This window comes from Otolemur garnettii, unplaced genomic scaffold (genome assembly GCF_000181295.1).
Source record: "Otolemur garnettii isolate 467f Iridium unplaced genomic scaffold, OtoGar3 scaffold00006, whole genome shotgun sequence".
In the NCBI taxonomy this organism is placed as follows: Eukaryota; Metazoa; Chordata; class Mammalia; order Primates; family Galagidae; genus Otolemur; species Otolemur garnettii.
Window position 1 is genome coordinate 11071163 of NW_003852401.1, and position 13421 is coordinate 11084583.

Below are 13421 nucleotides of genomic sequence, written 5' to 3' on the forward strand. Positions count from 1 at the left end.
GCCACAGTACCCAGCTATTTTTAGAGATGGGGCCTCATTCTTAATCAGGCTGGTCTCCAACTCTTGAGCTCAAGCAATCCACCCACCTCAGCCTCCCAGAGTGCTAGAATTACAGGCATCATTACAATCCACCACACCCTGCTCAGAAATTTTATTTTTAAATTTTAGTCATCACAATAAAAAAAAGCCATATGAATATTACAGTTTTTCATAATTTATTAAACACAAAATATATTTTTGTTAGAAAAACATCTGTCAGTGAAATGGGTGGGACTATAAATGTTTTTCTTGGCTGTGCCTATAGCTCAGTGGGTAGGGCACTGGCCATATACACTGAAGCTGGTGGGTTCAAACCCTGCCTGGGCCAGCTAAAACAACGACAACTGCAACAACAACAACAACAAAAAAGATAGCTGGGCATTGTGGTAGACACCTGTAGTCCCAGCTACTTGGGAGGCTGAGGCAAGAGAATTGCTTAAACCCAAGAGTTTGAGGTTGCTGTGAGCTGTGACACCACAACACTTTACCGGGGTGACAGCTTGAGACTCTGTCTCAAAAAAAAAAAAAAAGGTTTTTCTTTTCAGATTAGTATATATATTCATAGATAAGTAGTACTTATTGCAAAAAACAAAAAAGGTATACAATGAGTTCTTCTATTTTTCATTTTTTACAGGTCTCACTCTTGAGAGTTGAGTCAAGGAGCTTTGTTATCACATTGTCGTTCACTTCATAGAAATCATTTCATGTTCTGTGCCAAAATTACACAGTACTTGATTAGTTTTGCTGAAAGCAAAAAAAAAAAAAAAAAAATAGAAATCACTCTCTTTGTTACCCAGATATTATCATAGTTATTCATGTTCTCAATTTATAGAAAAGGACACTAACAAGTCTTACCAAGTTACTATTTATACATTTATCTGTTAGTTTTTAATTTAGAGGCAGATTGTTTATTTCAGCCTATACAGAAAAGATTGAGAGAATAAAAATACTGTATTAGTTAATAATTCAAATATATTATTTTGTTAACAAAATGCTTTTATTGCTGCAGATTTACTTTTTTTTTTTTTTTTTTTTTTTTAAGACAGAGTCTCACTCTGTTGCCCTGGGTGGAGTGCCAAGGCATCATCATAGCTCATAGCAACCTCAAACTCTTGGGCTCAAGAGATCCTCTTGCCTCAGACTCCTGAGTAGCTGGGACTATAGATGCCAACACCTGGCTAGGACCTTGCTGCTCTTGCTTAGGCAGGTCTCGAGCTCCTGAGCTCAAGCGATCCACCTGTTTCAGTCTCCTAGAATGCTTGAATTACAGGTGTGAGCCACTGCTCCTGTTTACCTATCTGAAATGATGAAAATTTCCACCATGTAGCCTAAAGCCGTGTAGGCAAAGCCATTGATCATGGTCAAATCTGACTTAATTTTTATTGGAAAAAGTTGCACTCTCATTTCAATTTAAATAAATGCATTAGTATGCATTTTGAGAAAAATTTAAAAAACACATTAATGTGTTTTTTACAAAGTAAAAACATTTTACATTTGTACAATGTATCTTATATGATAGATAACTGTAACATTTTAGAATAAAACATTGTGGTGATAAAATTAATTTATTTAGTTCATAATAGAAATGCTATTTCTAATTACTTAAATGGTAATGATGTACTATAACGTGACTTAAATAAATTATTTATGAAGTGAGTAGTTATGTTACAAGTCATGTCATTACATTGGTAAATGTGGTTCCATATGTGTAATGTACAATCTAGTGTTGGGCTTTAGGAACAAATTAGATAAGAGTCACATATAAAAATTTTATTTTGCTAGTGAAATAGGAAGTTACATGCTGTTAATAATTAGTTGTTTTAGTATTTGGATTATAATTTTTGTTATTAACAGATTATAGGAAATATTTAAAATTGCATACAATGAAAATGGTTAATATTAAATATTAATAATATTAAATGGTTAATATGAAATATTTTAATATTATTTGATTTAATAGGTTGTACCTACTTTATTAAATGATAAACATAGTTTCTGAAAGAAATAATATAAAATTTCTATATCCACAAGTTTTATCCAGTCTATCTTACAAATTTCCAGGAAATAGGTCTAGGAAAATATTATAACTGATTTTTTTTTAAAAGAATGGGAACTACTTACATTTGCTTAGGGACTTTTCTTCCCAGGGGATGACACCTAAGGATGAATGAATATTGAGAACAGTTGAAAAGAATTGCTTATCTTTAACTGTGGGGGAGCATTTTTATTATTGGACACTTTTGCCTTGCTCCCATAGGATACTTTCTTTTTTCTTTTTCTTTTCTTTTCTTTCCTTTCCTTTCCTTTCCTTTTCTTTTTTCTTTTTTTTTTTTTTTTGAGACAGAGTTTCATTTTTGTCCCCCTTAGTAGAGTGCTGTAGTGTCATAGCTCACAGCAACGTTAAACTCTTGGGCTCAAGCGCTCAGCCTCCCAAATAGCTGGGACTACAGGTGCCCGCCGCAATGCCTGGCTATTTTTTTGTTCTTGTTGTAGTTGTCACTGTTGCTTGGCAGGCCCAGGCCATGTTCAAACCTGCCAGCCCCAGTGTACGTATATGGCTGGCGCCCTAACCGCTGAGCTACAAGCGCTGAGCCGCCATATTATGTTTAGAAGTCCACTGAGTTAAGGAATCTCCCAGTGGAGTAAAGCAAACATTGCCTACTGTCTTCCCTTGGCTCTGAGACTTTCTATCCCTGATTCTCTCTCTCTGGTCTTCAGTGTGGCATATCAGTGGGGGCATGTTTGTCAAAATCATGATTGGCAACTTTTCAAACTTAACATGATCCTTCTCCTCCTGGATTCTTCTCCTTTTGGGGTTGTGGCTCTGTCTAAGGTTTGTCCAGCACCTTTGTCAGCTGCTGTCCTACTGGATATTGTCCTATCTCCCAGCCAACAAAGTTGCAACAACTTTTGCAGTGGTATCAGAATTTTTTGTCTAAAATTAAAAAGCATTTCCTCTTATAAAATGTTAATTATTTTCTATATCCTATCAATAGTAAATAAAATTATAAACATTCCTTATAATTAAAGGTCCTTTTTGTCTGCCCATATGAACCTTTTAAAACTTGTCTCCCACTATTTTGTCTCATCCTTTGGATTATTCAGTTATACATTCTTTGAATGTTTGGTTGTCTCATACACATCCATAAACTCAGTGATTCTCAAAGTGTGATCCTTAGCTAGTAGAATCTGCATCTTTTGGAGACTTGTTAGAAATGCAGAGTTTTGGTCCCTACCCCATACCCACTGAATCAGAGCTCTGGGGAGATAGCACAGTAATCTGTTTTTAAACAGGCCTTCCAGGTTATTCTGTTGCACAGTCTGAGAACCACTGTCTTAGTCCCATCTAAGTCCCATCTACCTACATCACTCTTCTCTCTCGCCTGCTGACTTCCTAGTTACCTGACGAGACTATGCCTTCCCGGCAGAGTTGCCCTCTTTTCTGTGTGCCACAGTACTTTATCAAATCTTTTTTATGACACTTATGTTTCCTGTGTCTACAACATAAATTACTGCATCTGCATACAGCATCTGCCTCAGCGATAAGTTAGTAAGTGCTGGTGAATGAATGTATTCATGAATAAAGGGACAGAATATTTTAGGAGATGTGGTGATCAATAAGGTCAGCTGCTATGGAGAGACTATAGAGAACAATGAAGCAAAAATACTATTGGATTTCACAGAAAGGCAGGTGTTGGTGACCTTTGAAATGCCTGCTTCAGCAGAATTGTGGGCAAGAAGCCCAGATGGCTGGGAGTTAGGAACTTCTAGCATGATGAGGACTTGCAAGTTTTTTATTGACTATTCATTTGAACATGTGATGGAAACAGATTTTTCTTGGGTGACATTTGATGAGTGACCTTAGGCCAGTTACTTAACCTCATTGAGTCCGTGATCTCGGAATAGGTGATGACAGGACTATGTGTGTGTGGGGGTGGGGGTGGAGGTGAGCGTTTTAATTAAACAATCAAATGAGACAATAGTGATCCCTGGAATGATGTCTGATATATAGTTCGTGCTTAAATGGTCATTTTCTTTACTCTCCTCTTCAACATTATTTGTCTTTATTAATGCTATTGAAGGCATCCATAACACTTTGTAAATTTGTACAAGATGAGAGATTGTTTGGTATATCTTTGATTTCAGTCATTGCAGAAATTATGAGTTGATTTGACCAGAACTAACATACCTTTAGTTGAACCACCTACCACTACTTGAAGTTACATGGTATCTGGCTAGAGAAGTGCCTCAAAAGGTAGTTGTATTAGTCAGGACTCTTTTAGTTTCAAGTTATAGAATATTATCTCAAGTTAACTCAGGTAGACACTGAAAGGAAGGCAAGGGTAAAGAGAGATTGATTTTGTTGTTGTTGTTGTTTGAGACAGAATCTCACTCTGTTGCCCTGAAGTTGAATGCGATGGCATCATCATAGCTCACAACAACCTCAATCTCTTGGCCTTAGGGCATCCTCTTGCCTCAGTCTCCCCAGTAGCTGGGACTACAGATGCCCACCACAATGTCCAGCTAGTTTTTCTATTTTTAGTAGTGACAGGGTCTTGCTCAGTCTGGTCTTGAACTCCTGAGCGTAAACTGTCCACCTGCCTCAGCCTCCTGCAGTCCTAGGATTACAGGCATGAGCCTCTGCCCCTGACTGATTTTTTTTTTTTTTTTAATTTTGTTGGCTCATGAGACAGAAAACTCCAGGGATAGTACCAACGTGAAGTACTGCCAAATCTTCTAGGTAAAACAGTATTATCAGTACTTGGTCTTTGGATCATCCTACAGCTCAATTCTTTCTTCTCAGTATGTTTCATGTTCTCAAGTATAATTGCTAGCTTCAAATTTTGAGGAAGGAGAAATTCCCAGTAGTTCTGAGTATTTTCCTAGATTCAATCTCACTGTCCTGATTTAGCTCACTTGCCCATTCTTGAACCAGTTACTATGATCAGGGGGCTGTGATATACTGGTTTTCCAGGCCTGGCTAAGGGATATTCAGTTTTATGAGGTTAAGTAAAGACTGGTTTCTCAAGGGAAATCCAGTTCAATCACTGAAATGAAGGGGAGTGAGCACAAAGCAGGCAAAATAATTGATATCATCTCATTGTATAGAAAAGTGCTTTCCAAAATGTATTTCCAGGATTCATCTCACTGAAATAAGGAAGATAGTAACAAATGATTAAAAGTTCTCTAATCTATGCTTTCTCCCGCTTACTTAGAGGAGCTTCGCCCAACTTTTGATTAATATTTCTTATTAAGATGAAATCTTAACAATGCTATTGGTATAGGACAATTTAGCAGATAGTTACGTCTGTAAGATATTTTAGTAGGTGACATATTTCCCTTCTCTACTTTGATAAACAACGTCTTTCCCTACCTTTTCCTCATCCCCATTAACCTAACTCATATTCTCAAAGTGTATTCCCTGTACACCTCTACAAGATTCAGACCTAAATCCTCCAAAGTCACACGTATGAAGGTTTTGGAATCAGGCGGAATCCAGTTTTTAACTTAGAGATAATATGACACTTGAGAAAATCATCATTTACCCTACCCTGTTCAACTAACCATTCTTCCCCGATAGTTGTCGTAACTTGATGACTCGGTATGATCCAGTAGTTGTAGAGCAGAAAATTCAGTTATACTTGAGAAATTTGACAAGTTATGGTCTTTGATGATATGTTTATCTGAAATTTGCAGTACTCATCTGCGTGCTGGACACTTTAATATTTTCTAAGCCTTGATCCGTGTCTTATCTCCTAGATAATTGCTATATAAACTCCTTTTAGGGCATTATCTACTATTGACTTTCTTTAGATATCTGGCCCACTTTTCCATCCTCCAGAGGTTCTAAACAAAGCTGGGAGGGGACTGTAAATAAAATGTTATTGGTACACAGATATGCCTATTTAAGTCTTACCTTTATCTGGCTTCTTTCCTGCTGTAACAGCAGAGGTGAGTAGGTGTGAAAAAAAAACATGGGGGGCCCTCAAACCTACAATGTTTTTTGGCCCTTACAGAGTAAGTTCTTGACCTCTATTTATGTTGTTTATAACAGTATCCCTACCTCTTGACAACTGGTATACTTATGAAGAAGAATGTGGTCATGTCCTTACTATATTTTCAGTCTCTGATGTTCTAAAAACCATATCTGGGCAACTATTTTTGACTAACCTGTTCTACCTGTACAATTTCTATTCTCTGTATAACTTCTTTCTTTTTTATGGACCCTCAGTAGTTTAGTCTTCTTTGTCCTTTAAAACCACCGAACTTTTTAGATGAGGGGGAAGGACAGGGATTATCATTCACCTCTTTTATGTTTACATGGATGGAGCGGGATCATATTCTTCTTAGTAAAGTATCTCAAAAATGGAAAAAAAAAATGCCCAGTGTACTCAATACTAGTATGAAATCAATATATAACCACCCACACTTTCATACAAAAGATAAAACACAATTATAGCCCAGAAAGAAGGAGAGAGGAACAGGCGAGGGAAGGGGAGGGTAATCCGTGGGTCTTCACTTTGCATATTGCAAGCGTACATGTCAAATATATTAATAGTAGAGTATACATGTCTAAATACAGCAATTAAATAAGTGAGGTGAATGCTGTGTTAACCAGTTTGATGTAAACATTCCAAATTGTATATAAAATCAGCACATATTTGCAGTAATGTACACAGGTATGATCTAATAAAAAAATGAAAAAAAAAGAATTTTCTACCCAGAACTTGAACATATTTGTACACAAGCATGCATAGACTTAATACAGAGATGTATCATAAATAAAAATCAGGATTTATAGGCATTTTGTTTTCCTTCTCAGTTCCATATTTACTGTGGTCAAGCAGTGTATTTTTATAAAGAAATGTTTGCTATGGTCCAGAAAAGTTGACGAAGGGAAGTGAAGGAGGAACATATTTCCCTTGATCCAGCCACTGGATTCTTTAAGCAGAACAGCCATTCCTCAGAAGGCTGAGTAGTTAAGCTGTACTTGAAGAAGAACAGGGATAATAATACCCCTTTCCTGCTTTTTTATAGTCTAAATGCCCTGTGGAGTGAGAGAAGACTTCAATCCCTAGGCTTGTGAATCCCTTATCTTTCCCCAACGTTAAATTAATTTTTAAGGCTATTTATTCAAAGTTGACTTAACCACTAGAATAGGAAAGATCAGACAAATCAGCTGCAAGAAATGAAGTATGAGGAAACCCGAACTCTTTGACAAAGTATTCCTGGGAGTAAATGTGTTGAATGAAGCCAGCGGGTAAATGATAAGGGCCTTTACACTGTGGATGTAAGAAAGCAATTTATCAAGAGTACATGAACTCTCTAGTGACCACAAGTCAGGAGGAAACGAGAGTGGAGGAGGAGCCCTGAAAAAATACATTTGAAATACTAAAAACCCCACATGCACTTTAAAATCCCTCCATTATTATTCAGAAATACTGGTATATAGTAAAATTCAGAGTACACATGTGCTGTAGCCCACACTGCTAGGGAATAAGGTATGAGGAAGGCAGTTGAGAATTTAGAATTTGCAGAAAGCTTGGGTACGCTCAGGTGTAGTTAAGATTTGAGCCCGGAAATTGTCTAATGGCCATTTGCCTGACTCATGGAGTTAGATGACCATAGTTCAGGCTTACGTGTTTATCTTGTTTAATCTGTAAATGATGGGTATATGCGTATCATTCTGACAGGAAATGGTAATACCTTTTGTGTTCTCATATAAAGAATTTAGAGCACCTCTCACTCATTTTCTTATTAATCTTTGAAGCATCTGTTTGAGCCTTGCAGATGAGACAATATTATCATAGAGAAACTGAGGCAAAATGTAATTATATTTTCAGCAGTAGGTTTCCCAGTAACTGAGATATAGATGGGGACTAAAGTTTATTACCTTTATCTTGGCTTTTAGTGGGAAGAGATTGCATTTCTTAAATTTAAGGAGAAAAAGAGCTCAATTGTTGAAATCTTAGTTTCCTTAAAACTAATAAAGATATTTAGTCTGAAAATGGTCACCTTCTGTTTTCTCTACTAAATTAATACAGTTAGCTGAAAAACACAGAAATTTCCAAATTTTTATTTTGTCATTTGTTTCTCTTTTCATCTATACTCTTGTCAGAACTATTAACAAAGTGACTAAATTATGATTTGAATTTCTTTTTCTTCTTTTTTTCTTAATATCTTTCAGAGTACGTGCTAGTAAACACAAAAACTAACGTAAGTGACTAAGAAAAGAAAAATTGGGAGAACTAAGTTTTCAGATAATCTTCCTTAGCTAATATAACTTGAGTTACATCACTAGTCCTCCACACAGATGTCAGGTTTCCTTTTTTCCTCTAAATTAGGTCTTCTACCCCTGTTCTCCAAAGAACACAGTCCTCTTCCTCTTTAAATCATTCAGGTATTATAAGGGGTGAATCTTACTGGTTGAGCTTCTCATATGGCATGAGTTAGAAATTTATTTTGTTTTTGTTGAGGGAGAGGGACATCAGAGTTAAATTGATTGAACCACAGTCATATTAACGAATTAATTAGTCAGGTTTTTAGCCCTAGCCACAGTCATTTAAAAATATCTTAGAAATAGCTTGAGAATTTTTTAAAAAGAAAGAAAAAGAGCAAAGTAGAAAGGAGAAGGTAAGAGAAATATTCATATTGCAGGATCTTGCTTAAACATCTGTGGTTATCATAGAAATGCAGCCTTGGTGTCTTTTAGTAGCATTTCTAATTTCTCTGTCCTTTCCCTTTATCTCTTTATCTCCCTCCTCCCCCAATCTCTGGAACTTTGGTGGGACCACCACAGCCTTGGATAAGCTCAGCACGCAGCACCTGTACCACCCCACCCAAGTGGAGATTGTGCAGTCTAATGTGGTGTTTGACATCAGCAGCCTGATGCTCTATGGGACACAAGCAGTGCCTGTGCGGCTAAAGATCCTACTAGACCGTCTCTTCAGCGTCCTGAAGCAAGAGGAAGTGCTGCACATACTGCATGGCCTGGGCTGGACTCTGCGGGACTATGTCCGAGGATACATCCTTCAGGTAGGGGGAGGACTTGAATGCTGGTGTCTGGGGCCAGCTCTAGGATTGGGGGTTGCAGGATGAGAGCCCTTGGCTCCCTTGGTCTCCTTTCGTTCCCCTACAGACCAGGCATGCACACCCTCCTCTGGTGAAATGGTCACTTCAGCAGGCTTGTCAGGGAAGGAGAAAGACACACCCAGTAGGCTGCCACAGGGCCTCAGTGGTGTGCATTAGAAGGCAAAAAGCGGCCTGTTGACTAGTGTTATTTTGTTTGCACCTTTTTGAATTCAGCTGTCTCTCCCTACTACATGGGCTTTCTGACTTCTCTAGCAAGCTTATTGTAGTGTAAATAAAAGGAGGGCTAGGTGCATGAGTGATGGGTATGGGAAAATCTGAGATTATCCTTCATTTGGGTTTGTTAAGGCTTTTTCTCATGTTCAATCTGTAGGTATGGCATTTTGCTTGTTTGTGTACCTTCACTATTTATTATTTCTTCATCTAAATCAAAGGAAGAACTGTAACCCATATAAACTTAACAACCAGCAGGCCTCACATCATAGCCTTCAGATATCTATATTCTAAAACATGCAGACATGACTATCGATTTGGCCTTCAAGCACTTGTTTTTCCAGCCTTGAGCCCCTTCTTTGCATCAGTGGCCCTTCCAATCTGGTGAGGGCCTTACAACTTTTCTGAGAGGCCCACACCAGAACCCCCCCCCCCACACACACACCCCTACCTCCTTCCTTTCTTCATGTTTTTATAATAGTATGTCATGGGTCACTTTGCATTGTATACTTTGCCTCTGAAGTGCTTTTATGGCCCTCTGTCTTCCCTTGAGGGGTAAATATTGAGAAGAGCATTTCAGGAAACCCCAGGATCCAAAAAGACTATACTGGATGAGGAAGAAACATCCACTTCTGCTGAAGGAGATTTCAGTTGGAGAAAGAAAAATTTGAAGTGATTTTTGAAATTTCCCATGGAAGTAATAGTAGGAGAAAAGGCCCTTCCAGAAAAATTATTTTTGGCTGTGCCAGCCTCATGTGGCGCTAGAGATACTGCCAGTATTTATTCCTTGAGCCACCCTGTGTTATATGCAAGTCCTTGGCAGCCAGGTATGTGATGAGTGAGTAGGCTCAAGTCTCCCCCTCACTTTAACTTGGCATCAAAACACACAAATTCCTGTCATTCTTTTATGTGGCACCTCCATGTATTTAACTAGGACAAGAGAGCAATGGAGGCATGAGAAGTAGAGAAAGATAGGGTAGGTGAAATAAACTGCTCCAGAACAGAATCCTTTCCTAATTTAGTGAGAATCTCAAGTTGGAAGGCCCAGAAAATTTGGCCCTCAGAAAATGAGATGATGGTGGTAATAGCAGTAATTAATATATGACGCCTTCAGTTTACAGAGCATGTTCACAAGCATTATCTCATTTGCCTCAGGATGGGGGACATTTCAGTGGAATAAGTAGGAAGATACGTTGTGGGTGGTCAAGGGAAATGAAGGGCACATAAGGTCCTGGAGGAGGGAGTCAGAAACAACTGGAGCGTGGAACCAGTGTCACAGTCCCTACTTTATACTGCCCCTAAAAACAAATACAGTGTCGTATCCTTCTGCAGTCATCTCCACAGCAAGATTACTGATAATCTGTTGCAGGTGGGTTTTACCCTGGGTGCAGGGACAAACCTTTTACAGATGGGTGAATGGAACTCTTGGCTAACAGTTTGTCTTTGCTTTATTCAAAACCTACAGGTATTTTGCCCTAATCTTGTACCATCTTTATTACCTCTACTATGATGTGTATATTTACATCACTAATGTCACATTTCAATTCCACATGTATTTTTTGTCTCAGATATCTGGAACTTATGAATTAAGTCTTTCTGTCCAAAAGATACATGCATGGCCAGGCTGATTTCCCACCTTAACAGTCCAGCTCACTGTAGCATCTTGAAGGCAACAAATTTAGAACCTGCTGGTGCTCGTGTGGTGTTATTCTGCCTTGACTAGTGTCTGTTGTTTATTTTACTTAAAATAATTGTGTAGGTGATAATTTTTTCCAATATTTCAACATATCTCTAAGGCAAGTATAGAAAATGCACTCCTTTAAAATGGACTCTGTATTTCATTTTTTTTTCTTTTTTTATGAGGGCCCCGAATTTAAAGATATAAGATTGCATACTTACAAACTAAAGTTTCTTACTTTGAGTTCTAACATTGTATATAAAGAACATTGTCATTTATTGTGATACTTAACTTTTATTAAGTGATAATTATTATTGTGATATCATTATTGTGATGATTAATTTTTATTAATTTAATATGATTTTAGACAAAGTCTAAATTTGAATGTCTGAATTTAATTTTCAATTGAGAATCCAGAATTAAGATTTTGAGAAAACTATGTATTTTTGTATTGGAGGAACTTTAAGTTTAGTTTCTGTCTTTTTAATTGATAGAATTGATGTAATATAGATTAAATGAAGTGATGCTTTCTGTTATTTATAATCTACTTGTTTCTTGAAAAATAGTTCTTAGTTTAGAAAAAAAAGCAAAATAGAATACAAAACTGTTACTGCTAGGGAGAAAAATGTTCATTTTTTTTTTTTAAAAAAAGAACTATAATAGTAAACTTTTTCCTTCTGAATCACATTTGATAATTGGCCAGTGTTTTTAAAATTCTATGTAGTAATGATAAAGTATACACAAATTAGTTACAATTATATATAGCATTTTGGTACAAGCAGGCCATAGCTTTTATACACCTAAAATGTGTGTATGAAGGCTGTGGAAACCTGTAATGCACTGCTACTGTACAAGTCATTTTATCTGTCTAAAACACATAGTCTTGTAGCCCTCAAGGCATCAATTTTAGCATTATTGCTCTCAACAACAGTATATTGAATATTATGTCAGTTAAAGGAGAATAATTATCAAGGCAAGTTAGGGTGGCTGTTAGTCTTACCACATATTGACTTGGTTAGCAGTTGGCTATAGATTGTATTATGGGGCAAATGAAGATGTACAGTAAGTTGAACTGGTCAGGCCAGGATATTAATTTAACTCTGTGGGCTCAAAACTGCATCCCTTATGTATACATAGCTACTTCTGCCTTTAGAGAAACTTTTGAATATGAAAGATGGCAAGTATCTGATCTGATTTTGAATTTTTGGATGTAAGAGGAAAAAAGATACAGGCCATTGAAAACTATTGTTTAAACATGTATATGAAGAGATTATTAAGGTGATGATGATGATACTATGGATTCATTTAAAGGACTGGTATAGGCTGGGCGTGGTGACTCATGCCTGTAATCCTAGCACTCTGGGGGCCAAGGTGTGTGGATCACTTGAGCTCACTAGTTCAAGACCAGCCTGAGCAAGAGTGAGACCCCATCTTCACTAAAAGTGAAAAAAAAAACTGAGGCAACAGGATCGCTTGATCTTGAGCCCAAGAGTTTGAGGTTTCTGTGAACTATGAGGCCATGGCACTCTGCCAAGGATGACAAAGTAAGACTGTTTCTCAAAAAAAAAAAAAAAAAAAAAAAAAAAGACTGGTATATCTGTCAAGAATCTCATACTTTGGGTAGCACCTGTGACTCAGTGAGTTCGGCGCTGGCCTCACATACCGCGGGTGGTGGGTTCAAACCCAACCACAGCCAACCTGCAACAAAAAATAGCCAGGCATTGTGGTAGGCGCCTGTAGTCCCAGCTACTTGGGAGGCTGAGGCAAGAGAATCGTCTAAGCTCAAGAGTTAGAGGTTGCTGTGAGCTGTGACACCACCATACTCTACTAAGGGTGATAAAGTGAGACTCTGTCTTTAAAAAAAAAAAAAAGACTCTCATACTTTTTTGATAAAAATTGCTTATGTGTTTATCTATGTGATTCATAAGGTAGCCAGTTGGGGGTGTCAAAGCTTGGCCCATGATTGCTTATTATAAGAAGTCAGGTGATATCTTAAAGGTAAAGACCCCAGTATTTTCCTATATACTTATTAAAGTATTTATTTGGAAAAGACAGAAAAAGTGACAAGTTTTAAACATTCTCCCCACCCACCCCCCAAACCCAACAAAAATGGGAATGCGATTCAATGCTAAAAGGTAAACATGAAGTGGCATATGATGTTTTTTCTGCTACTAAAGAATAATTCTTATTTCAGGTCTGTATTTCATGGTAGATTTATTGTCAATGAATAAAAGCAGTCCTTTTGTCCCTTCTCCATTCCCCCTCTATCTTTGACCTAAGACATAAGAGATTATCTTTGTTGAATTTAGTTATTTAAAAATCAAGTTTCACACAGTTTTTTTCAGTTTGAACACGTAACCAACTTGCCTGGGCTTGACACCAGCCTGTGTGTGGAAATCTC

The 13421-nt window shown here is 37.4% G+C and overlaps 1 protein-coding gene across 2 annotated transcripts in view; it reads left to right on the forward strand.

The window, feature by feature from the left end:
- Window positions 1–13421, forward strand: part of BNC2 (basonuclin 2) — a 301545-nt gene that overhangs the window by 164984 nt on the left and 123140 nt on the right. For both annotated transcript variants that reach the window (XM_023508287.1, XM_023508289.1), the window contains one exon: window positions 8840–9075. In XM_023508287.1, the coding sequence (XP_023364055.1) occupies window positions 8840–9075 (236 nt within the window). The remainder of the gene's footprint in view (window positions 1–8839; window positions 9076–13421) is intronic.